The sequence below is a fragment of the Lissotriton vulgaris genome, chromosome 4_1 (genome assembly GCF_964263255.1).
Source record: "Lissotriton vulgaris chromosome 4_1, aLisVul1.2, whole genome shotgun sequence".
In the NCBI taxonomy this organism is placed as follows: domain Eukaryota; kingdom Metazoa; phylum Chordata; class Amphibia; order Caudata; family Salamandridae; genus Lissotriton; species Lissotriton vulgaris.
In genome coordinates, this window is record NC_141691.1 from 632,125,314 (window position 1) to 632,150,542 (window position 25,229).

General features: G+C 47.5%; 1 protein-coding gene across 1 annotated transcript in view; it reads left to right on the top strand.

Moving 5' to 3' along the window:
* The window catches only part of PSMA2 (proteasome 20S subunit alpha 2), a 161,210-nt gene that overhangs the window by 64,486 nt on the left and 71,495 nt on the right, over positions 1–25,229 (top strand). The window contains exon 4 of the mRNA XM_086964872.1: positions 6,018–6,140. Within this exon, the coding sequence (XP_086820998.1) occupies positions 6,018–6,140 (123 nt within the window). The remainder of the gene's footprint in view (positions 1–6,017; positions 6,141–25,229) is intronic.

Genomic DNA, 25,229 nt, shown 5'->3' on the forward strand with positions numbered 1-25,229 from the left:
TCTGAGTTCTCCACAGGGTCTAGAGGATCGGGTATCCGGCTACGAAAGAACTCACTCTTTATAGTTCTACAAACCAGGCATGACTATCGGGGAAGGTTCGCGGCACTGCATGGTCAGTGGGAGGGCAGACTTATTAATGTGGTGTCAGTATATATCCCCCCTGCGTTGCAGGCGGCGCTCCTGGCCCTCAGTGATTTTTTGTTTTCTCTGCCTATCGGGGACCTTCTCATTGGGGGAGATTTTAATGCAATGATGGATGCCAGCGTAGGCAGACACCCAGTGAGGGCCTTGACACCCAGAGTTTTCCGCCTACAGAGCTTTTCAGAAGCGTTGGGACTGGTGGACGTATGGAGACATAAACACCCCGTAGCACAACAACACACTTTTCATTCGGCTGTACACAACAGTTTATCTAGAATAGACTATTTCCTGACCTCCGAGTCCAGTTTATCACACATAGGTAACATTGATATTGGTCCCAGGGGTGTCTCTGATCATGCGCCAGTAGTTTTAACATACTCTTCCCACCACACCTCACGCAAAAGACTTTACCCAATTTACCCAGGTTATTTACGAGTCCCGCAGATACGAAGGGAACTTCGTAAGACCACCAAAGGTTTCTTTGCTGAGAACGTAGCCTCGGTTAGCTCCCCAGCCATACTGTGGGAGGCCTACAAGACAGTCCTCAGGGGACAAGCTATAGCATCCATCACAGGATACATACGAACGAAACACCATGACCTCGTAACGCTGGAACAGGAGTTACAAGCAGCAGACACTGTCCACACGACTGACCCAACACCAGATTCCGAACACACCCTTCACCTAAAACAACAACAATGCAGGGAACATCTTAGGCAAGAAACGATGACCGCCCTTACTGCAACTAGACATAAAATTTATGACGTAGGTGACAAGGCGGGGAAGTTATTGGCCAGGCTGGACAGGAGGGAACGTGGGGCCAGGACTATAGCACAACTACGTACGGCCGAGGGTCATCTTACATTGGATCCGGGTAACATAGTGCATGCCCTAGCTGAGCATTTCCGGAGGGTGTACGCTTCATCCTCGTTTGCCACAGAGGCTGAAGCCGCAATTTTTTTACCAGACATAGAGCTGCCTGGACTTGAGCAGGAGGCCTCCTTGCAGCTTGAGGCAGATCTTACCATTGAGGAAGTGAGCCCTGCTATTAAGTCGTTACAATCCGGTAAGGCTCTGGGACCCAACAGGATCCTGTTGGAGCTCTACAAACGTATGGTGCACACTCTCTGCCCCACCTACTTGATATGCACAATGACAGTTTCGAGCAGGGACTACGGCCTCTGGACCAGAGAGTGGCCACGATAGTGGCTATTCTGAAACCCGGGAAGCCCCCGTCGGATTGTCTCTCCTACCGCCCAATATCGCTACTCGATGCCGAGTCACAAAATATTGGCCAAAGTGCTCGCCAATGGATTACAAGCGCACTCGCCCAACTTTATTCACACAGAGCAATCCGGCTTTATACCAAACAGAAATACCTCGCTAAATCTCAGACGCCTACACAGTGCATTGGCGCGGGATCATGTCTTGTCTGGGCCGTCAGCTGTCCTTTCCCTAGACGCAAGAATGGCCTTCGACATGGTGGAATGGACCTACCTTTTTGCGGTTCTTCCACGCTTGGGCCCTAAATTTTGTGCGCGGGTCCGGCTCCTTTACACAGAACCGGTGGCGTGCGTGGCGGTGAATGGACGTCTCTCCGACACTATACCGCTGACAAGAGGGACTCTGCAGGGTTGCCCTCTATCACCGCTTCTTTTCGCACTGGTATTGGAGCCCCTGGCGGCGCGGCTTAGAGTGACTCCTCTTTTACAAGGTATTAAATGGGCGGAGGGTTGGGAAGACAGCATATCCCTCTATGCGGACGGTATTCTGGTGTATTTTACGGACCCAGTAGACGCTCTAGCGGTATTACTTGATCTGCGGCGCTTTTGGAGCAGTTTCTGGTTACACCATAAATTGTTCCAAGGCAGTTCTATATCTACTTTATGGACCTGTACCACGACTCCCCCCTCACTGTCCACTGGCGGTGTCTCAAGATTCGTTCAAGTATCTAGGTATACATATAATGAAGGACCCCACAGCCTTCTTCTACAAAAACCTGGCACCCCCCTGGAGCGCTTGCGTAGAGATGTGACGCACTGGGTATCACTACCCCCGATGCTGCTGGGGAAAGCAGCCTTATTTAAAATAATGGCCCTGCCCCGATTTTTATATGCGCTGGAAAACACACCGTTTCTGGTATCCTTGAGATATTTTAAACAAATAGCACCATTGGTGTCCACGCTCCTCTGGGGCAGCAAACCGGCTCGCGTTGCACAGGCTAAATTGTACCGCAGCTGGTACGACGGCGGCATAGCACTCCCTAATATACGCCTCTATTATTAGGCGGCACACCTCCAAAGTCATAAACCAGTGGATTCACGCCCCTCAGACGGACCCAGCGTACAGGGCGCAGCTGGGAACAGACAATATGTTAGCGGCCCTGTATAACAGGAGACGGGCGCCTACACTGGAGGGCCCAACGAAGCACACAGTCATGCTGTGGTACACGGCACAAGCACATTTGGGGTGGAGGGAGACCATTGCCAAACTCACCCCTCTTTGGGATGTGAAGCAGCTCGGGTCACTTAGGAACAGCAGGGGTTTTGCACATTGGGACAGCATAGGCATATCCACAGTGGGCGACCTATGGGACAAAGGGACGGTCATCCCTTTTGATCAACTTAGGCGACAATACGAGCTGGCACCTACCGAAACATTTCGATACATACAAATCAGACACGCACTCCTGGCAGTACTACCACAGGACGTAGACGTACCCGAGGCTTCTCCCCTTGAAGATAGATTACTCACAGATTTTATGCCCAAGTGTGCCACGTCATTCACATACCGCAAATTGATTAATAACCAGTTGGATCCCACCACAATTTTAAAGGATAATTGGGCCGCAGACATTCGAGCCATGGATGAGACAGAATGGCAGGCGGCACTCTCTTCGCCCAGAGAGGTGGAAATTTCGGCCAGACTACGGCTTGTTCAGCTTAAAGTCTTACATCGCTTTTATCTCACCAGAAGTACGCTTCACGAACTAGGCAGGGCTCAGCATCCATATTGTCTTAGGGGATGTGGGGACGAGAGCTCCTTTTTACATACAATCTGGGACTGCCCACTAATAACTGACTATTGGCGCAAGGCCTTGCGAACGATATCACAGACTCGGAGTGTTTCTTTATTACCTGAACTACGCAGGTACGTCCTAAAAATATGGGAACCGAACGATTTATCGCACCATGGACACACATTGGCGACGCTAGGCCTCATGGTAGCTAAACGGAATGTGGCGCAGAAGTGGGGAGCCATTGAGCTACCCTCGTTGGAGGCTTGGAGCAGGGACATGGACGTCGCCATGATTGCTGAGAGGACTGTCTATATGAATCGGAAATGCCCCGAAAATGGACCAAAATATGGACTGCATGGAATACTTACAGGGGAGACATCTGCGACTCCATTCCTGAATCTGACGATGATAGCGCAGACGATGACTCTAGGGACAATTAAAAGGGCGGGATGAGTGGATTTTTTTTGGATCACATTTTGGTTACTGTGGGAGGGACAGGGGATGGTGAGAATCAATGTGTCAAATGCTTAATAATTAATGTGACCTTGAAACTTTTACATGCGAATTGTCTTACCGATTATTGTTATATAACCAATAAAAACATTTTAAAAAAAGAAAGCGACCACCATTGTCCTGGGCTACTTGGAAAGTGAAACAGGCATGGCTCTCTGAATCTTGCTAGAAAACCTATAGTGCCTGCAGTAGGACAAACTCATTAAAGAAAATAGTGCTTACAGAAAAAAGAAGACCTACCGTGTAACAGTAAGGACGGTTTTTGAACTCCCCTTATGCACTACCTCTGTTTGTTACAAACCTAAAATGAGTCGTTGTTTTGAAGCACCATATCGTACTTTTAATTTGATGTTGTACAAAACGTATTAAACACTGAAGAAGAGACATACAGCTAGATCGGTCATGTTGCATGAAGGGTCGTGTAGATGTTGGTGAACCCCATAACCCTTACTACGTCTTCAAACTTTTTATCAAACAACTTCTATAGACCACAATAATGCTCTGCAGGCGCTGCCTGGAGGATTACCCTCACCCCACGTGCATTTAACCTGAACCAAGCGCTGTCATAAAGTTACGCGCAGGAGCCATAGGTGTGAATAAAGAGCAGTCCCTAACTATATTTCATGCCAGTCTGCTTGGCGGTGGACTCCTTCATCGAAATGTGATGCTGAGGCGTGAAGGTGCCCAGGCTGTGCGTGATGATGGCCACGGTGCGGAACCTGGCACACGCCGCGTTCACCACGTTTGAGCCGCTGGAGTTCTGCTTGCTGTGCCGCTCGTTCCCATTGCGGCCCTTCAAGTTTTGCTCCGTGCAGGTGATGGACACATGCATGACTCTGCGGTCGTCCCGGGGATCACGGCCCGGGTGTTGTGGGTGACTGCGCGGCCAGCATCCTCCCCGGTCCGGGCAGGAGCGTGCTGAGCTCAGCGGTGCTTGCGCGCTCGGCTGACTTATCCCGGAGCTTTAGGGTGCGCAAGCCACTCCACCTGCGGCCAGCGAGGAGAGGAGCAAACTGAATGCAACAGCAGGATTAGGGCTTTAGATTAAGAGCACAGCACCACAGAGACCAGGGCTGACGTAAAGCGCGGCGCGCCCGGACAGGATATGTACTCGCGGATGATGCAAGCAGGAGTTGTGATACGCCGCAAGCCGTACGCGTGCACATCTCCTGTCCCACTTCCAAACTCAAGTCGGCGACAATAGACCTCGCTTAGTGAGTAGCTTCTCTGCGTCTCTAAGCGAGACCTAATAATTGTTTGAATATACCAGTTTGTTACTGAATTCTAAAATAAGCAAGTACCAGAGTAGTTTGCTAAAGAGCACCAATGCTACCCTCCCCAAGATCAGCTTCTGATGTACCTTACTTTTCAATACTCAGCGTAGTCACAACCAGCTTGTCATCCTCTGGACATACCATGCTTCTTAACGGGTTGTCACAGTAGAATGCCACATACAAGATTACTCTCAAGCACAGTCTTTTTTTTTTTTTTGCTCCCATTTTGAGTCCCACACCTTTGTAGCTATAAGTGGCTAACCCCACCCCTTTTTATAATCTGCCCACTCCCCCCAAGCATCATCTTGTTACCCAGTAGTGTGGCCTTTCTTTTGAGTTATTCTGAGAATGTGTATGCTTTCCACTCCGAGTTTTCCTCCGGCTTAAGTACCAGTGTTCTTCTTTTTTTTTTCTTTTTTTTTTTTTTTTTTTTCCCCACACTGGGCCAGTGGCAACATTACAGTGTATCATACAACACGTCCTTCCGACTCGGCATCTTGGATCCTGTCCCCAGTCCCCACATGTTGGAATATAGGTGCATGTCAATTAATGAAAGACGTGAGTTTACTAATCGATTACATTTGAAATGCACTGAATGTGTACCTGCCATTCACCCCATCTAGTAGATCTTTTCTTCAGCCTAGTATTCAACCAATCGTTTTAAAGTTGAAAGGTGCTAATATAAGAGAAATGTTTATTTATTTGATTTTAGAGATTTGTGCTTTCCCTCCCACCGAACGTGCGACTCCCCGGACTGATTTAGAGGCGGGGAACTGCTGTGTTTCTGACAGCGAAGCCTAGCTGGTTCCACTGTCGGAACCCAGGACCCATCCGAATAATAGTTTTGAAGCCTCATCTAAAGAAACCAATTCCCTACTAAAATATAAGGACATTTTGTTAATCTTCCAAAAAACATTTAACATGTGTCTGACTTCTGAAAAAAATGATTGCATGTGTGTACTTTAAATTCAGTACTCAAAACATAAATGTTTTCATTTGATTGATGAGCTTGCATGGCATATACCTCAATCTTTGGGATGCCTGTATTAAAAGTTGTTTTTTATCAACAGGGTACTGGTACGGAGGGCTCGGAAGTTGGCTCAGCAATATTTCTTGGTTTACCAGGAACCAATTCCAACAGCGCAGCTAGTACAGAGAGTTGCTTCGGTAATGCAGGAGTACACACAGTCCGGGTAAGCGGTTTTGTATTTATTTTGTATGGTTTTGTCTGGTTTTGCCTAATGAGCTAACTTGGTTTTTTATAATTGTCAAGCTATCCTGTGAGGTATTTTAGTGTTTACTTGTCCTTTGTCTATAAGTGTCTATAGTCCCGCTTGCTGGAAAATGGTTTGTTCGTATACCAGTTGGAACATTTTATTACACTTTTCCATGCATGTGGAAATAATGGGTTTTTATGCACCTTGCTCTATAGCACTGTAAATAAACTTGATTTTTATGCGGAATATAGCATTTGCTATACTAAGTATAATTACCCACCAACATTTTCTTCCTCACAATGCCTGGAAAACCTCACACTTTGCCTAAAATCACACATTTTCCTCGCATTTCTGTGATGGAAACTTCCAGAATTTGCAGAGAAACACAATTTCTGCCACCCAGCATTCCCACACCTCTCCCACTTAAAAACGCTAACCCACTTGTGTGGCTCGATCTAGAGCAAGCAACACAGCAGGCTACTAAATGCAACATCGAGGTACCAGTAATGCTGTCAAATTATTTTACCTGTTTTGAGTTGGTATTTGGGCCTGGTATTCTGGAAATCTAGACATCCAGGAGAGTCAATGGTGGTTTCCCTTGGCTGGATCCCATGACATGTTCTTGCTCACAGATCCTGGAGTCCTCAAACCTTGGATAAAATCACACATCTACCTCCTATTTCTGTGATGGAAACATCTGTAATCTGCACTGATCCACACATTACATACCACCCAGTGTTCCCACACTTCTCCTAATAAAAGTAGTTATTCACTTGTATGGCTAGGCCTAGAGCATGCAACGGGAGCTTATCAAATCTGGGAACATGAACGTTTTGCATTTACCCCCACTCTGCTGGTCCATATATCAAAACTATGCCCAAAATAACACAAATTAACGTTAGCTGGCTATGGGGATGCTGTGCGCCCCAGGTTTGTAGTAAGACTTTAGGGCTTTACTGTTTGGGTATAGGCCAGATCCCACTCCACATATTTTTTTTCTAAAATAATTTATATCTGGCGTCTAGTTTACTTTTTGCCCTCTAAAGGCAGAGTTATGGTAATCCCCTCAACCCTGCCCCTAAATCAAACTCCGGAACAGGTAGAAAGACTGTCAGGTTGTTCCCAGAGGCAAGTGGGTACACAGACCCATGCTCAGGGAGGCTGCTCCCTCAATGAGCAAACAAAATGTTAGACTGGTATAGTGGAGTTTCTGCCCTCTTGCTCTTGGTGGACAAGTTCGGGGTAAACTCACTCTATCTACCTTCCTGATGGGATGTAAAAATACTTTAGGTTGGGGAATCACAGACCCATGCTCAGGGGTTCCCCTTCTTACCCATAGCTACCCCAGCAAAGACAGTAAATAAGCAGTTCCCTAGTCCAGCGGGCTGTCTACTTCTTGGGTGCATATTGGGTTAAAAGCCCCTAGCAGAAAGACTCCTATGAGCATGGGGACTTGAGGGGGGCACATTCACCCCCACAACAGTAAATTACAAATAATCCTTTGTGATCCTGTAAGCTTTCTAGCCCTCTCCCCACGGCCTGGCAAGTTGGGGGTAACCCAAAGAAGGGCCCCTATATTTCCTGTTGACCCAGTGGGCTCCGCTAGGCTGGGAGAGCACTGGCTAGTGGACGTTCTCCCATTTCCAACACTACCTTGCCCTTGTTGGTCGTTGCTTATGTGTGGATGGAAGGGAGGAGAAGAATTAGGCTCCAGCACCGATTAAAAGATTATAGCTTCCCACAGAATTATCATGGTATCTTTCACTTTTGCTTTGATGTCAGAATTCTGTGCGTGCTGCTGGTGAGAGCAAATTAAAAATAAATCAACAACCTGTTGGTGTCTATAAACTGTGGTAGTGCGGTGGATGATTAACATGTCATCCACCGCACTCATAAGTAGTTCGTGACTGCAGTTGCTGTGGTGGACTTAATTAAACCAGATGATGCTGTAAAAATAATTGCTGATAATAGTGTAAAATAGTTAAATGATTATTTCCGCTAATGAAAAAATAGATATCTTGGTAGGGCTTAATTCTAATGACGTAGCGAAAGCCTGCTAGAAAACTACATGACCCTCTTTTTCATTTTGTAAAGACATCCATTTGCCAATCGCATACTGCCTTCTTATTCGCATCTATCACTGTATACCATAAAGTTACCACGGTATAGTGTGGATGACTATAACTACTTTTTTTTAACACTTATAACTTTAACACCACTTACACTATCTACACCTACCTAAAATTACCATTTACACCCTATAATCCAGATTCCTGCCACGTTACATCTACGTACATTCAACAACTTTCCGGCTACTTATGTTTCAAGTACTACACTCCACTCAGTGCCACTTCACTCCACCCCATTCCACTGTACGCTAGTACACTCTATGCCACTCCAGTCTATGCAGCTCAACTGTTGTCAGCCAACACCAGATTGTGTGGCTTTGCCAGTGCTTTCTAAAGGAGAGAGTGCTATAGGTTGAGATTTACTGTCTCACCAGTCTCAGGTTTCCCACTTATTAATACTGAAAATGGGTACCTACCTAACCTCTTTGTAAGCTCTCTAGATCTATTGGTTTGTGCGCTTCACATTTCTCTTCTGCCAACCATGTTGGTCAGTGGGTCAGTCAACATCAATTAATTCGGCTGTGAGAGATTTCATTTGTGCACCCCAAAAAATCCATTTTAGTGCCGAGGTATTGGGGTAAATTCCTGCTTTTTGTCCATGAAAAAATATTTTTTTTTTGCAAACTTGCATGCCATCTTGAGATGCTGGTGTTTATATTTATTTTTACTTATAAACTTCTTGATGCCTATTTTATAATATTTACACACAATAATTAAATCTAAATTGCTGACTTGCAAGGGTCTAAATCCATCGACTTTCTTAGTGCTTATTTAGTATACATTTGGCTACCTCATAGGCCTCTAAGAGACTGGCATCAGTTATTCTCAGTGGTTGAGCAGAAAGGCGTCTCTGAAGGCAGTTAAGACTGTGTTATTCCAAGTACTATCAGCTCTTGGTCCCTTTGAGAAGGCAGACTTCTGTACAAAATGGACACTATTTTAGCAAAACCAAAACAGCCAAAAAGTGTACACGAATGAATGAATAGACACTTGTAGAGCGCATGTATATGTATATGTATAAACCATTTTATAGTGCGCTCTATTACTTGGGAGTATCCTGGCGCGATTGAGAAAGGCAGAGAAAGACAGAGCGGGGACCAGCTTATGCCACACCGGTAAATAAATGAGTTTTCAGACTCCTCTTAAACTGGCCTACGCACTGAATGGAGCGCAGGTGAAGGGGAAGGGCATTCCAAGCCCGGGCAGCTACCACGGCTATAGACTGACCCGCTAGTCTAGTCCGCTTGAAGCGAGGAAGAGTCATCTTAAACAGGGAGGACGATCTAAGAGCACGTGGAGGGGCATAGAAGGTGAACCGTTTCTTCAAATAGGCTGGCCCTTGATCATGAGTTGCTCTAAACGAGAGCACTAGGGATTTAAATAGAATGCGCTGTGCCACTGGCAGCCAATGAAGGCTGCGCATGTGGGGGCGAACGCTCTTCCATCTCGGAACATTAAACAGGAGGCGGACAGCGGCGTTCTGGATGACCTGTAGGCGTTTAACCAGATAAGCAGGGATACCGCTGAACAGAGCGTTCGCATAATCCAGTCTCGATAAAATGAGAGCTCGGGCAACAGTCTCTTTTGCTTCTCTGGGAAGCAGTGGGAAGAATCTTCGCAGCGTTCTCAGGGTAGAAAAGCATGTTCCTGATAGTTTCCTTATGTGATCATCAAATCTTAAATCCTCCCCAAACCATATACCAAGATTTTTAGCGGGCCACCCATCACCTTAGGACTGGAAATGTTCGGGGGCCATAGCAAATTTTTAAAGCTGGAAGGAAAAGAACCATAGAAGAGGACCTCGGATTTGTCCTCATTGCATTTCAGCTGGGCCATAGTCAGCCGGCAAAAGACTGAGGACAAACAGAGCTGGACTCCTGTGGTATCCAGATGATCGTCCGGCCAGGTGAACAACAATTGTGTATCATCGGCATAGCCAATAATCTTAGCCCCGTACTGTTCCGCCAGGTAAACCAGGGGAGTGATGTAAACATTGAACAGTAGGGGACTAAGAGTGGAGCCCTGGGGGACCCCAGTGAGAAGTTGTTTAGGCTCTGAGGCATGGGGCGGCATCCAGACCTGTTGTGTCCTATCTGATAGGAACGATGTTAGCCAGGCCAGGGCACAGCCACCAATGCCGATCGCAGACAGCCTGGCGAGGAGGAGCTCGTAGGGAACGGTGTCAAACGCGGCAGAGAGGTCCAGAAGAATCAGGCCTGCTCTGCCGCCACCGTCCAAACACTCCCGGATTGCCTCCACCATTTCAACCAGAGCTGTCTCAGTGCTGTAGGCCGCCCTGAATCCCGATTGAGCTGGATGCAGGGCATTAGAGGTCTCAACAAAGTTCTTGAGTTGGCGAAAAGCCACTTTCTCACAGATTTTTGCCAATGCTGGCAGAAGGGATATAGGACGATAATTCCCTGGAACAGCAGCGTCCAGCCCTGGTTTTTTTAAGAGCGGCAAAAGCTTTGCCTGCTTCCAGCTTGTAGGAACCGTTGCAGACGATAAAGAAAGATTCACTATCTGGGTGACCTCACTGTATACAGTACTGGCTACTTCTGAAAGCACCCGGGCAGGGCAGGGGTCTGAGGGTGAGCCCGATTTGAGGGACTGAAGAAGTGTCAATATGCGCTATGTCTCTAGCGCATGGCTACATGGCGCTAGAGACAAAGCCATCAAGCAATCAGAAAGTTACAGAAAACAGCAGAATCTGCAGCTGTTTGCGGACAGAGATAATTGGCCTCGAGGGGGATATGATCTGGGAGCTGATTTCAGCATTTGGCCGCGATGAGGCAAAAAAGACGTCCCCCAATCCGAGCTCGGTATACTCTAGGAGCTATTGCTAGATGGTTTTTTTCAGAGCGCAAAGATCTTTTACGGAGGTAAGGGGAGATAATGGATTGAAGAATCAGAGGGGCCTTAGCTGAGAGTGCCTTGGTGGCAATACACAAAGCCTTGAACTGGATTCTCTCAGCCAACGGAAGCCAATGCAGGGACATAATGTAAGGTTTAGCTGATTTGTGCTTGTGAACCTGCATCAGAAGTCGCTCCACACAGTTTTGAACCGTTTGCAATTTTTTATGGTTGCGGCTGGAGACCCTAGGTAAGGCGCTTTGTCATAACCAAGCCTCGAGAGTTTATATAATACCATTATATACAATAAACCCAAGGTAAAACTTCAGGTCGTGTATATTTTTACTAAAACCTTTGAAGATTAGTTTCAGCATCCATTAACTCGCAAACTTACCAAGTCTGTGGCATTAGATCCTCAAGAGCTGGAAACTAATTACGATAATTAAAGTGAGCGACTAAGAAAAGCTTCTGGGTAGTATCATTAATGTGTTAAAATATTCAAACCAATTAACACATCACCTTAATACGTGAAGGAATGTAGTGGATATTTTCTCAGTTTTTAAAAAGTGCAGGGTTTTCCTGTGTTTCTGAAGGCATTATACTCATATGAAAACCTGATTTTCAGTGCTAACATTGTTGTTTTTGAGCAATAGAACAAAAAAACAAGCTGCTGCAGCAGGGATCATCCAAATGTCACTACTCAAAAGAATCTGCTTAAAACCATATGCTACACCTATTCCTCTTTGACCTGAAAGGAGTTGTCCTCATTATTAGTGACCTATGTAAATAAAGAATGACCGGTTCGTGTTTGATTTGAACGAGGGTGGCGGCTCTGGGACTAAACTACACAATATTAAATGTGTGCTGTTTTTGCTTTTTGCATTCTTTAATCTCCTTGTCGAAGTGCATTTCTAAATGAGATCTTCTTTACCGCTAGTGTTGCATGGAAAGTTAAATAAAAAGACAAGACTCCTTTGGCAAGGCAAACAAAGCCTCTATACTGTTGCAACAGGAAGACTAGCTATCCTTACAAAGGTGAACAGCTGGTTTCAATCTGTTGCTGCACATACAGCCATTTTTATACTCAGTCAGACAATGCTTGTTACATAAGGTCAAATAATTAATTACTTAGAAGTTACACATTGGTTACAAAAACATTTAATCACCTGTGTTCCTAACATTATGACTTCTCAGCACATTAGTCATTGTAATTTCTAACCATACTTAACCCTTTAATTGCTACACTACCTCCCCAGTGCTGCCGTCGGCCAATGGCTGACGTGGCCCCACCCGCGCACGGAAACGCCCGCACCGCGGCGGAATTACTGCTGCGGTTAACGGGTTAACAAACTATTCTCTACTCTTAATTGCATGTGTACGTGTGTGTGTGCGCGCTTTATCATTCTACTCTCAAGACCTCTGTGTGCTCTTCGCTAATTAAATCTCCTGCTCTTATTGTTTAAATATGTTTCCAACTTGCTAAGAACACATAATACTTGCCTCCTTCAAGCTTACAAACACAGGTTTTCCCTTAACTAAGACCTTGCAGGTCATGCATGAATTTTAGGCTTACCCTGCTCTTTCACCTCATATACGTTTATCGTTTTCTACTGGTGTCCGCTGTAGCGTAATTTTTTCATGTTTCATTTCCTCTATAACATTCCCCCCTCTAATTGATATTTCAATCTACTGGTTCTAAACCTTGGTCTGTACTTGGTATTAAGTGATATGTGTTTCCCTGAGCATCTACTACTTGTGTTAATCTCCTAACTAGGAACATTCCTCTTGCCTTTGTACTATTCCTCCTACAACATACAACATGCTAACATCAATTGAATACCAAAATATATTAATTCCACAAGAGCTGGCAACAAGGCTGCCAACAGGGATGATAGTACAGAAAATCATCTGTTTATCCAATTATCTGGGGCACTTCCTTCATCTACCATTTTCTTCTGGAGGATATATAAAGTTTGTATTGCCTCTGACAACAGTTCCATGGTCCTCATTATCCGCTGTGACAAAAATACAGCATCCAGTCTCAATCTTTGCATATACTCATCCTTCCATTGCAGTCAATGGTCACGTTCATACCAGTGCTGCATTATCTTCATTCTCATGGCACACAGCTTCCTTTGACATTAAATCCATTCTTTGTTAGTTTGATGTATTTCCAAAGTTCCCATCGAGTTATCGGTAGCCAATGAGCTGTTTCCTTAGCCTCAACAAACAGCAGAAAGCTAAAAACTGGTACTATTGGGGGACATCTTTCACAGTGGTAGTGCCATAATGCTCTGCAGTTCTTCACCTTGGGTTATGATGTAACAACGTTGTTGGACGGCTAATGGGATGCTCATGAAGTATTAACAGATCAATTCCAAGAATGACCAAAACAAGGGTGTGCAAGATGACCGAGCATAAGCCACTTCAGTTCAGTGGTAGCTGAACATACCGTAGATCTCCACACTACAAATAATCCATAAAGCTGAAGGTGCTCCCCTGCATGTCACCGTTTTCTATTGCGGCACTGTAGTTGATATTGGAACCTACATTAACGGTGCAGTTTCCTCTGAATCAGAAAGAAGCAGACATTAATCTTATGACTATCTGAGGATTTACTGTACTATCTATCCAAGTGTGACATTCAACATCATCCCATATTCATGTATACTTTTCTACTACATGATTAGCCCCCACCTTTTGCCTGGACATTGATGTGGTTTTGATAGTAGTGCACAGCGTCCCTGCCAATCTGATTCCCTTTGTCAGTGCTTCTTCCCTAAAAATATTTCCTAATTGGCCCTCAGGCCCCCCTTTAAGTCCCTAGTATAAGGTACCCAGGTACCAAGGGCATTGGGACTAAAGAGGGACCCCTCACCTAGGCCATGCAGACTGCCACTGCAGCATGCATGGCCTAGTGCTGACAAAATGTTGGTCAACATGGCACACTACCTGTGTGCCAAGTAAGTTAGCACTGCCTAAGATATACATAAGTCACCACTCTAGCAGACCCTACCCGCCCTACAGCAGGGTGCACGATAGCCCAGGTGTGGGCATATCTGCATGTGCATATATGCCTCTACAATATTGAGGTCTCTTCCCTAATATTGTAAGTATTGTAAGTGTCAGGGATGCCATAGAGAGTACATTGGCTATGCAAAGCACCATGATGGCTTCACTGAACACAGGAGTGTTTGGTACCAAACTACTACTCACAAAAAACCCACAATGATGCCAATATGGGGTTTTAATGTAACATGTACTCAGAGTGCATATCGGAGACCCCCTGAAAACCTACCGACCCTGGTGTTGGCACTGACTGGCTTTAAGCAGCCTGCCACACACAAACCGGTTTCTGGACTCCTGGGTGGAGAGCCTCTGCTCTCTGGGACCAGACCATGCACATCCTGGGCAGAGATGTCACACCACCTTCCCAATGATGGGCCAGTGCTCGAAGGGGAAGCTTCAAAAGGCCTGCCAGCTTTGTAATGTGACCCACAGCCTCTTTGAGCGGGAAAACTTAGACAAGCTAGATGATGTGCCCAACTTTGCAAGCTCCTCCCCTCAGGCGGAGAAGGCAAAGTTAAACCAATTTTCAGTCCCCTACATCTTAAAGATGGGGAGACCCCTCCAACAGGTCTAGGTCAGGGCCCCCTCTCATAGGAGGGTGGCGTAATTGAGGGTGTAGTCACCTCAAATAAGGTGCCCATTGGTCCTACCTGCTACTTCCCTAAAACGCCCATGAATTTAGTATTTAAATGGCTAACCCAGACCTGGAAACTAAATCTGCGAAAAACAAACAAGAAAGAAGACGGCCCTGCAGAGAAGACTGAAGAAGACGACTGCTTTGGCTCCAGCCTTAACTGCCTGTTTCCAGCTTAGAAGAACCTGTGACCAAAGGCACCATGTCTTGTGACCTCTAAAAAAAAAAAAAAAAAAAAAAAAAAAAAAAACCTTGGTGGACTGCTGCCTTTAAAAAAGACTCCCATCGACAATAGACCTCTCCAGAAGAAATCTACTCCAAGGGATCCGGGTCCAGCTGAAACCGCAACTCCTGCCTGCTCTGCACCCGACCCCCACAGCCCGAGTCTTAGTGGCTCACCTGTCCAGTGAAGTCTCCCCAATGATCCTGACCTCGAGTGCAGTGTTGGCTGATCTCCACGATGGCGCCTGCAGTGACAATTCAGAGGCTCCCCCTGACCGCAACTGGCTCCGGTAAGAAGACGTCGAAAGGCACCCCTGCACCTGAAGCTCCTGGGCCTTGGTGAGCTGACCCGACGGTGCCCGTATGACCCCCTACACCTCTACTTACCTGTGTCGTCGCTGGTCACTGTACTGATCCTCCAGTGCAACACCTGCAGCCTTATTGTCAAAAACAGAATGCCCATTAAAGAGCATTGGGCGCCCAACGCTGAAATTGCACTGTACACCCGGCTGCCCCTGTACAGCTGGTGGTGTATGTTTGGTGCAGCTTTGTGGCCCCACCTGTGCTTAACCTAACCCCAAAGCTTGGCCCTTGCAACTGATTTACTTACCTGCAAGCAGTGTGGCTTCGACCACCCCCAGTCTACATTGAAACTCATTCGGCCGAACTTTGATTTTGACCTTTGCACCCGCCTGCCCCTGTGCCAAAGGTGTTGCAGTGTTGGTACTCACCTGAACCTTGCTGAACCTTGGTCCCGAAGAATTCTTACCTGTTTTACCACCAGTTTTTCCTCCCTTAGGATAACATTGAACTAGACCGAAATTGTTCCGAGTTTTGCAAGTGAAAAGTAATTTTATTCAAAAACTAACTTACCTTATTTCAGAGATCTTGGTCTTTAAAGTACAAACAAACGTATTTTTCTAAGGGCCAGATTATTGCATTTGGCGGTGTGGGAGTGGACGGCACCTCACCGCTATGCTCCCTCACTGTCAAAAGTTGCTACCGCCTGCCCACCTGATCACAAGTAATTTTATGGTCTGGCGGGTGCATGATGGTCCTGCGGCGGTGTTGTTTAAAGGCTCAATGTGAGCCTGAAACCGCACTGCTACAGGACTTCCAGTGCCCATTCCTGCACAGGAAGAAATGCACCATGTCCTGTAGGAACTGGGTGTGCAGAAATCTAGGGGGCCCAACATGTACCTTCCTGCGTTTATCCCTGTGCACTTCCTCACAGGTAGCATTTTCATGGAGGAAGAACCTCCATCATAGCTCTGGCCGTGAGGAAAGTCATAATACTCTTGTTGGTGCCTCAGGGCACCATCAAGCATATTTCGGACCTCAGACCGCCACACCATCGCAAGGGCGCGACGGTTCCCTGTCTGTGGCGTCAAAATGCCTGTCCAACCATCCAACTCGTAATGGCAGTCGGACCACACCGCCCCCACGATTCTGGAAACCCATGAACCATCAGACTCGTAATAGGGCCCTAAAATTGGCGTGTATCTCCTTTTCGAGTTGTCTCCTTTATTGGTCAGTGTTGTCTAATAAATGTCTTACACTCCCCTGTGTTGGGCCTGAGGCTGCTCGCCCACACTACTACTAATACAGCACTTTGGGGCACCTGCATCAAATTGCATTTTGCGATTACCAAATAGCAATTTTTAAGAAATCTCGATTTGGTAAGCTCAAAATGCAGTACAACAAAACAGGCAGCAAATAGCGGTACTCTAATTACAATTCCTTAAGAATCACAAGCCCAATTAGGGAATCGCTATTTGCAATTGCAACTCTATTTTTTCCTAGGAGCCAAGGCCCATAGGTGAGAATGGTCTTGCATTATCTAAATTGTGTTTACCTCATTGTAATAGCAAATTAGGTAATGCAAAAGCAAGGGTGCCAAGGGTCCTGAGGCGCCCTTAAAAAAAAAAAAAGGTGATTATATAAGGCACACACATGGCACTTTAAAAAATACATGAAACTGCATTTTTCAAGTATGCACATGGTTAACATCAACTTGAAGTTGATGTTAATTAGCGTTTCCTAAATTCAGGAAAATCTTCTTGCATGTGCATTAGGGAATCACAAATCTCGATTCTCTATTTGCATTCGCAATTTAGGGAATCACAAAAAATTGCGTTTACCTAGATTGCAAATGAAAAAAATCTTTCATGCATTAGAAAAGGCCATTTTGCGATCGCAAACAGCTGATTTTTGCAAATCTCACTGTTTGCGATCACAAAATAGCTTGATGCATGTGCCCCTTTGGGTTTTACTTTGAGCACTGTACACATTTTCAGGTAAACCCTGGACTCTGTGCACAGTAAAACCACCTAGTGGCATACCATATACAGAGCCGGCGTCCTTCAAACATGCCCTTCTTCCGACCTTTTTTGTCCTTTGTATGTGTATTTCCCTCAAAATCGCTTCAGAAATAGACTTTAAAAAAAAAACTTCTTTAGCGCCGCAGACGTATAGGTCATCGGCATTCCCGACGACCTAGACAACTCTGTCTGCAGTCACTTCAGAGGCATCTATCGTCGCCACTATTACGGTGTCAATGGCAGCATCTTCCTCATCGACAAAGTCATCTTTGACTAGTAAGGTTTCACCTTCGTTGACGGTCTCCTCAACAGCACACACTGCCTACGGTGCGCTTGTCGGTGTTTCCGCCGTCGATGACAACTGAACAACCAATGACATCACGACTGATAGTGATCTCCTGACAACGGACACGTCGATGATCATTCCACTGCTGGCGCAGAGGCCATCCACACTACCTTTCCTTGTCGACGAGCCAAACCATGACCATCCAAAAGAAGCAGATCACGCCATCTCTTAACTCTGCGTTAGGTGCCCTCACTCCTGCCATCCCACACCTTGGATAATGAAGACTATGATGAGGACGGCCTCTATGGGGCAGCACTGCTATCTTTAGGACCACTTTTGCTACTGAAAAGGCCACACCCGGTGTTTACAGCAGCTGGTTTAATTTATGAGTTGAAATTTGTCATGAGATTATAAAGAAGATAGCAGTGCTGCATAGCAGGAAAACGGGAACCTTCAATCAGGCCACATTACACTGTCATCATCTGTAGTTCTAGGGCATCAGCAGTAGCTCTTGGATAGGGTAACACTATAATTGTTTTAAAACCTTTTGAGAGCAGAGGATTACATTAAGAACATATGAATCAGGACATACAAAGTTGTTAGACATGGAGCACAATATTTGGTGGTGGAACTCCTGAGGAAGGCAGTGTTCTGCCGAAACGCGCGTAGATAATCTGGAAACCACCGTAACAATCGTGTGTTCAATGAGATGTTTTGTTATATCAACTTTGACTTAATTGTGATTTGTACTATTATCAAACAAACTATATATATTGATATGAATAATAGTGTAGTATGAATGTGTGATGGATGTGTGTAGTTAGGATGTTGTACAAATCATGGTCTCTGTAAGACTAGATTTATCATGTTTTATATCTAAACTAGAACTATGAACTTTGAATAAATAGTTTTTGTATTTTTCTAAACACTAGTTTATTTGACATGTTCTGATATTTTCATTGTTTTGAAGTTGCCCTAGATTATTTACAATAAGACAAAGCTCTAAAAACCATCAAAACGAACACCAACACTGCCAAATCACTGAGAACTCTGCAGTACAAAAAAGTTACTTTTCGCGGAGCTCAAGGAAGAGTCCAGCCTTCCTTTGTGAACGATATTAACACTACAGATACCCAATATATTGATCCAATACTCAACAATTCAACTCCCCATACCATTAATCACAACCACCATCAGCTGCATGTCATCGCCCTTCTCTGAGGAGAAATTCCACATGACAGACCAAAGAGACAAATCACAGACAATGACTCCAGCCAGGCGCCAGCTACTACAACTCTCTCTTCAACCCAGGGTACCAGCAAGAATCTCCAATCACCTACACCATTGGAAACCGATCATGACCGATTATTGGGTCCTGAACCTAGTTCAATATAGACACCAGTTTGAATTCATACAAATACCTCCCTCAACATCCCCTCGACAATGCACCAAAAAGTATTTGTGCCACCTCCAGGGAGATCAAAACCATGTTGCAAAAGCAAGCGATAGAGAGAGTACCCAGTTCTTAGAGAGGAAAAGGTTTCTTCTTAACCCCTTGTGTGCTGCGCATATTCGCTGGCGATGCGGGCGAATTATTGAGTGGGTGGGGTTCGGGCGGCTGGCAGGCCGTCCTCAGCACACGCCTGCCGTGTTGTCGGGCGGCCAGGGGCCGTCCGAAGCACGAAAGAGAGGTTAATCTGCAAGAAGTCAAAGCGGTGTAAACCAATCCTCAACCTGTGGAACCTCAACAAATACATAAAAAAATAATCATTTCGCAGGGTTACACCAAGATATATTGAAACTCCTCAACAAGTGAGATTACATGTCATCCCTGCACCTCCAAGACACCTATTTTCAGGTACCCATCTACCCCAAACACAAAGTTCCTCAGGTTCACAGTAGTGGGCAGCCAATTTCAATTCTGGGTGCTACCCTTAGGTCTCAAGTCTGCTCCCCACCTTTTTATGAAATGCCTGGAACCCTTTCGCAGCTTACCTCCGACAGCAACGACCTCAGATCGTCCCGTATCTTGAAAACTGGATAATGAAAGCTCATACCTACCAGTCTGCACAGGTGTCCACCAGAGTGTGCATTCGCCCCTTCAACGACCTATAGCTCACTCTCAATCCGGACAAGTCAGTACAGCATTTGATAACTCTGACAAACTGCGTGCAAAAAAGGTAACTTTCAGTTAACCTCTATAAATCTTCAGGAAGCACTTGACGCCCAATGGACGTAGGTGACGGGCACTTACGAATACCTCATTCAAGTGACTACACGAATGATCAAGTCGTGTAACTTGCCCTGTAAATCTTTCTGCAGGTATTGAGATTTTACCTGCGCCATCTCTGCTGATAATTAGAACGTGTGCTTTCCTGGACGGGTGGGGACCTTGCCTCCAGGACGTTCAGGTCAGTGGCAAATGGTCTCCTTCACATCGGGGCCTGCACATCAATCTTAACTTAAGGGTGGTATACCTTACTCTACAAGCCTTCCTTCCCAGGATTCACGTATCTACTGTGCTCATGTGAATAGACAACACGTAAACGATGCACTCCATAAACAAGGGGATACCATATCTAGCCTGCTATCCCAGTAAGCCCAGCTTATCTGGCAATGGTGTATCCACCACACTGTGCACCTGACAATGCAGCATGTACCCGGAAACTAGAACACCATAGCAGATAAGCTGGCTCAAGACCTCTTGCCATGAGTGGAAATTAGACCAAAACACACTGGATCACATCTTTCCCCAGTGGGGCAAACAGAATCTGGTTCTCTTTGCAACACCCCCTCTCCCCCCTCCCCCCGACCCCTTCCCAAACGCCAACTGACAGTTCTTTGTAAGTTGCATCCTCAGGAGTCATGGTGGAATGCCTGCTCAATCAGGCTTCGCTCACGCGTGGATTAAGAAGATGCATCTGGCTGGCTGCCATTTCTCTTTTTCGAAGATCATCCAACATGCCATCTTTGTGGTCCGTCGGACTCATTAATCAATTCCTAAAGGGACTGTTAAGAGCTTTTCTGCTAGTCAGACCCTTTCCCATGCAGTGGCAGCTCAACACATTTTTGGGACATTTGATGAAACCTCCTCTTGAGCCAATCAACAGAACGCATATGACATATCTCTCCTCGAAGGCGGCCCTCCTCTTTGCTCTCACCTATACACATAGAGTACGTGAGATTCAATAGTTTACCACCCAAGAGGCCTTTCTTCAGTTCAGAGAGGATAGTTATTTTACGTACTAACCCAAAATTAATTCCTAAAATCCCATCTGTCTTTCATCTCAATGAACCTGTAATGCTCAAATCATTCTTTCCAAACCCTAAAAACCTCAACCAAGCGAGCACTTAACTCGCTAGATATCATGAGGTTCTTAAAGGGGGCGTGGCTTAGCAAGCCACGATGGCGGCTGCAGACTGCTGAGGCTCCGCAGTCGGGCGGCCTACTGGCGCACTGATCCTCGTCTTCCCGGGCCAAAGACATCCTCCTGGACAGCGGACCACCAGCGGTATCCGGTGCACCCACGACACCGGGGAGCCTCACACCATACCACCAGTAACCTGCGCCGATTCCTTCCAACGGACCGGCTCCCAAGATGGCGACGGCCCGCTGTGAACTAGGACGCGGGTAAAAGCAGCGGCCCGCCCGGACCCTCACCCACCGCAACCGGCCTTTGGGGGTGAGTGCTGTACACTGCTAGCTTCCCTGCGGCCCCTTCCACAGAGGTTCCCCCTGTCAACCTAGACACCCTGCAAGCCGGCCACCACATGGACACTGCCTGACTTTAAGGTGGCGGCCAAAGCCAATTAATATGAACTGACCTGGCCTCATCCCCGACCACAGCGGGCAGATCTTACCAGATGCACTCTAGACTGCCACTTTGGGGCTAGAACTGGATAATCCTTGGGGGTGATCCTCCCCACCCTACTTGTGAACACGGGAACGCGCTAAGAAGACAGGCGCAGGGCGAACACAGCGAAGTGGGGCCCCACTCAACAGGCACGGCTGGCGACACGTCGATGCGCCCCCCCGGTGGGGCGCTGGAGACCTTGGGGCGCATTATGCCCCATACCACAAGAAGGCGGCGAGTCACACTGTCTCCACACCGGGGCGACATCCCGACCCCACCCCCGTGCCCAAAGAAAACTAACGTGGGCATCACACCCCGGGACACCACCATGGGGAAACCAAGATCCATGCAACAGACCGTGGTTCCTGAGACGGCGCCGGAAAAACCAACCTCGCACACCCTATCAAGTATTTGGAGGCATGGGTGAAGTCCTTCACTTCAACTAAAGACCGCACAGCCTTCTTCTCATTAGAACGGGCTCACAGGGTCCCAACCGGGAAACAGCTACCTGGCAATGCCCCTCACCCCCTCCTTGAGAAATTCCTCCATTTTCAAGACCGAGATGCGGTACTGCGGGCAGCCAGACGCGCAGGCCCCCCCTGCAGGTCAAAAACCAACATGTCATGATCTTCCCAGACTATGCCAAGGCGGTGCAAAAGCTCAGGGCATCCTTCCTGGAGGTGAAACGACGCCTACGGGAGAATGACATTCCGTACTCTTTATTTCCTGCCCGCCTGAAAGTAATCCATGCAGGTTCCACGCACTTCTTTTCCACGGCAGATCGGCTGTGACCCAGTCACAGAAACGCAGCCAAAGGGCACCCCGCAACAGAAAGCGAGCCCCGCTCCAAACACAACAGCACAGACGACAAAACTCGAGGGACCCGGCCAACCGCCAGGAAATTGACTCCCCGGACTTGGAACAGCTCATGCAGGAGCGTCTGAAAGCCCTTCAGGCCTTGGCGGACCTCAGGCTTCCCAATCCGAGGAGGATATCGAGGGGATCCCTCACCTGTTCTCATCAGGCAGTGAAGAGGACAATGAATTGACCCGTCCCACAGCTAACTCCGTTACGATGGCCCCAATCACTCCATTGATCGCTGACTCTGCACAGTGGGAGTATTGCCAGCGGAAACCCGACAACATGCTTCGCTGGAGGATTTCTATAGGTGGGCGCCCCGGCTGGGGGCCACCTGCCATCCATGTCAGAACATGTTAGACACATCACAACCCGAACTGACGACCATTTCTCCTACAAACGCCCCGTGCGGAAACTGCCTCGCAGGCTCGGCCTGCCACCCCTACGATTTGACTGTTCGCTCCCTGGTTCTAGGAGCGCAAGTTTGGACGTGTTGAGCATGCCGATGCGTCCCAGGTATTAGGATAGCTCTCCCACCCAGTTTATTGTAGTGTTTACCTTATTCTTTCATCCCGTACACACCACACGAGACATAGGAAACATGTACAGCAGGACGGCCAGCACACCCGGGCGGGAATGGGCGAGGCCATCCGGTAGGTACAACGCGGCTCAGCCATACGTAGAGTCCAAGCCCTTCACCATTGCGGACGCGCCTCCCGACATGGGGCCAACCAACCACACTCCTCAATGCTGTGCGCAGATGTTAGCCTTCTCACCCTAAATGCCCGGGGCCTTCATACACCGCGCAAGAGATATGCCACATATGCTTATATCAAACGCCAACATGCGCAATTCGCATTCTTCTAAGAAACGAACCTCACAGCGCCAGAAATCGACAAGCTCCAGTCTCGTTGGTGGGGCACTATCTGTGCCACGTCCTACTCGGCATATGCGCGCGGTGCACTAATTTGGGTCCGCCCGGGCACTCCCTTTCAGGAAACCCGCAGGGTGGTAGACAGGGAGGAACGGTACGCCCTGTTGGAGGGACTATTGGACGGCAGCACATCCTGCTAGGCAGTATATATGCCCCAAATACTGAACAGGATAAATTATGGGACTCCCTCTCGGGTGCGCTGGCTCCATTTGCATCCCTCTCCTGGGTCTTAGGGGGCGATTACAACTGTGAACTCGACGTGGCACTAGACAGATCGCACCCGCCCCCTCCGCACTCCCCGGCGAATGCACGGTCAGAGCGCTTCCACCGCTGGGTTAGTCACTGGGCACTGGAGGATGCGTGGAGAGCCCATCACCCTCACGCAAAGCTACTCGTTTTATTCCATCCCCCATAATTTACGTGTTCGGTTAGACAGATTTTTATGCACTTCCTCCCTGATACCTCAGGTCCAACAATCTGACTACCTGGGCCGGATTGCCTCCGACCACGACGCACACATGTTACGCATCCAATGGAAGCCGCCCCACCCACCGGTGCCCACATGGCGCCTCCAACGGGACTGCCTCACCGATCAGACATTCCGACACGACCATGCACAAAGTATCCAGGAATACTTCGCTCTTAACACAGGGTCCGCCTCATCCAGACTGGTGGAATGGGACGCGTATAAAGTGGTAGCCCAAGGGGCATGCATTCAGCAAGTGACAGGGGTGTGCCGCACATTGGAACGCACACTTGTCGACACTGAACGCAAGCTAGCAACACTCACGAAAAAGGAGGATGCGAATGCTGCAACAGCGGCACAGGTGGCGGAAGCCAAAACCCAGTACTCCACTGCTCTGGCGGATCTGCGCAAATTTAACTTTTGTGCATACGCCACCCGGGTACATAAAGAACGGGACAAAACGGGTACACTCTTAGCCTGGTTAGCGAAACAGGATACTGACACCAAACCCATTACAGAGATGCTGATGGCAGAGGGATTCCTAGTGCGCTCCCAGCTAGACATCTTAAACGCGTTTCAGCACTATTAAGCTATGGTATATGACACCCCAAAGAAACCTCGACTGTGAGCGATCCGCCATTTTTTGCACCCCCTTCCGATCCCGCACATCACAGACGCCGATAGGGATGACCTCAATGCCAAAGTATCAGTGGCGGATGTCTCTGGCGCGATCCGCGGGCTAGCACGGAACAAAGCGCCGGGTCTCGATGGCCTGCCCCTCGAGTACTACAGCACTTTCTCTGCCCTTCTGTTCCCCCGGCTAACCGCTATGTTTCTAGACGCATTTGAGAAGGGAGAACTTCCAGGATCTCTTCAAGAGTCCGTCATAGTAACGTTCCTTAAACCGCATCGCGATTCCCACCAATTGTCCTCATACCGCCTTATCACACTCCTCTCTGCCGATTGCAAGATCCTGGATAGAATTCTGGCAACTCAGTACGAACAAATACTACGTCCATTGGCCCATCCGTACCAATGCGGATTTGTTCCCGGCAGGAACACATCACAGAACATCAGACGATTGTTCCACGTTCAGGATCAGGTAGGGGACACCCTCCCCCGCGCGGCCTGTATTATCATTGATCTTGAAAAGGCCTTTGACACCTTAACCTGGCCATACTTATTCGCGGTCCTGCGACGAGCGGGGATAGGTCCCACCCTTCTGCGATATACCAACCTGCTATACACAAACCTCACGACCCGGGCTCGACTAGGTCGACACATTTCCTTCCCGCTACCGGTCAGGAGAGGCGCAAGGCTGCCCCCTGTCCCCTATAATCTTCGCCCTAGCGATGGAACCCCTGGCTATCCACCTACGCCATGAGGGAACCGCCTGGGGTATACCCATAGCGGTCACGGTCCACTACGTTTCCATGTAT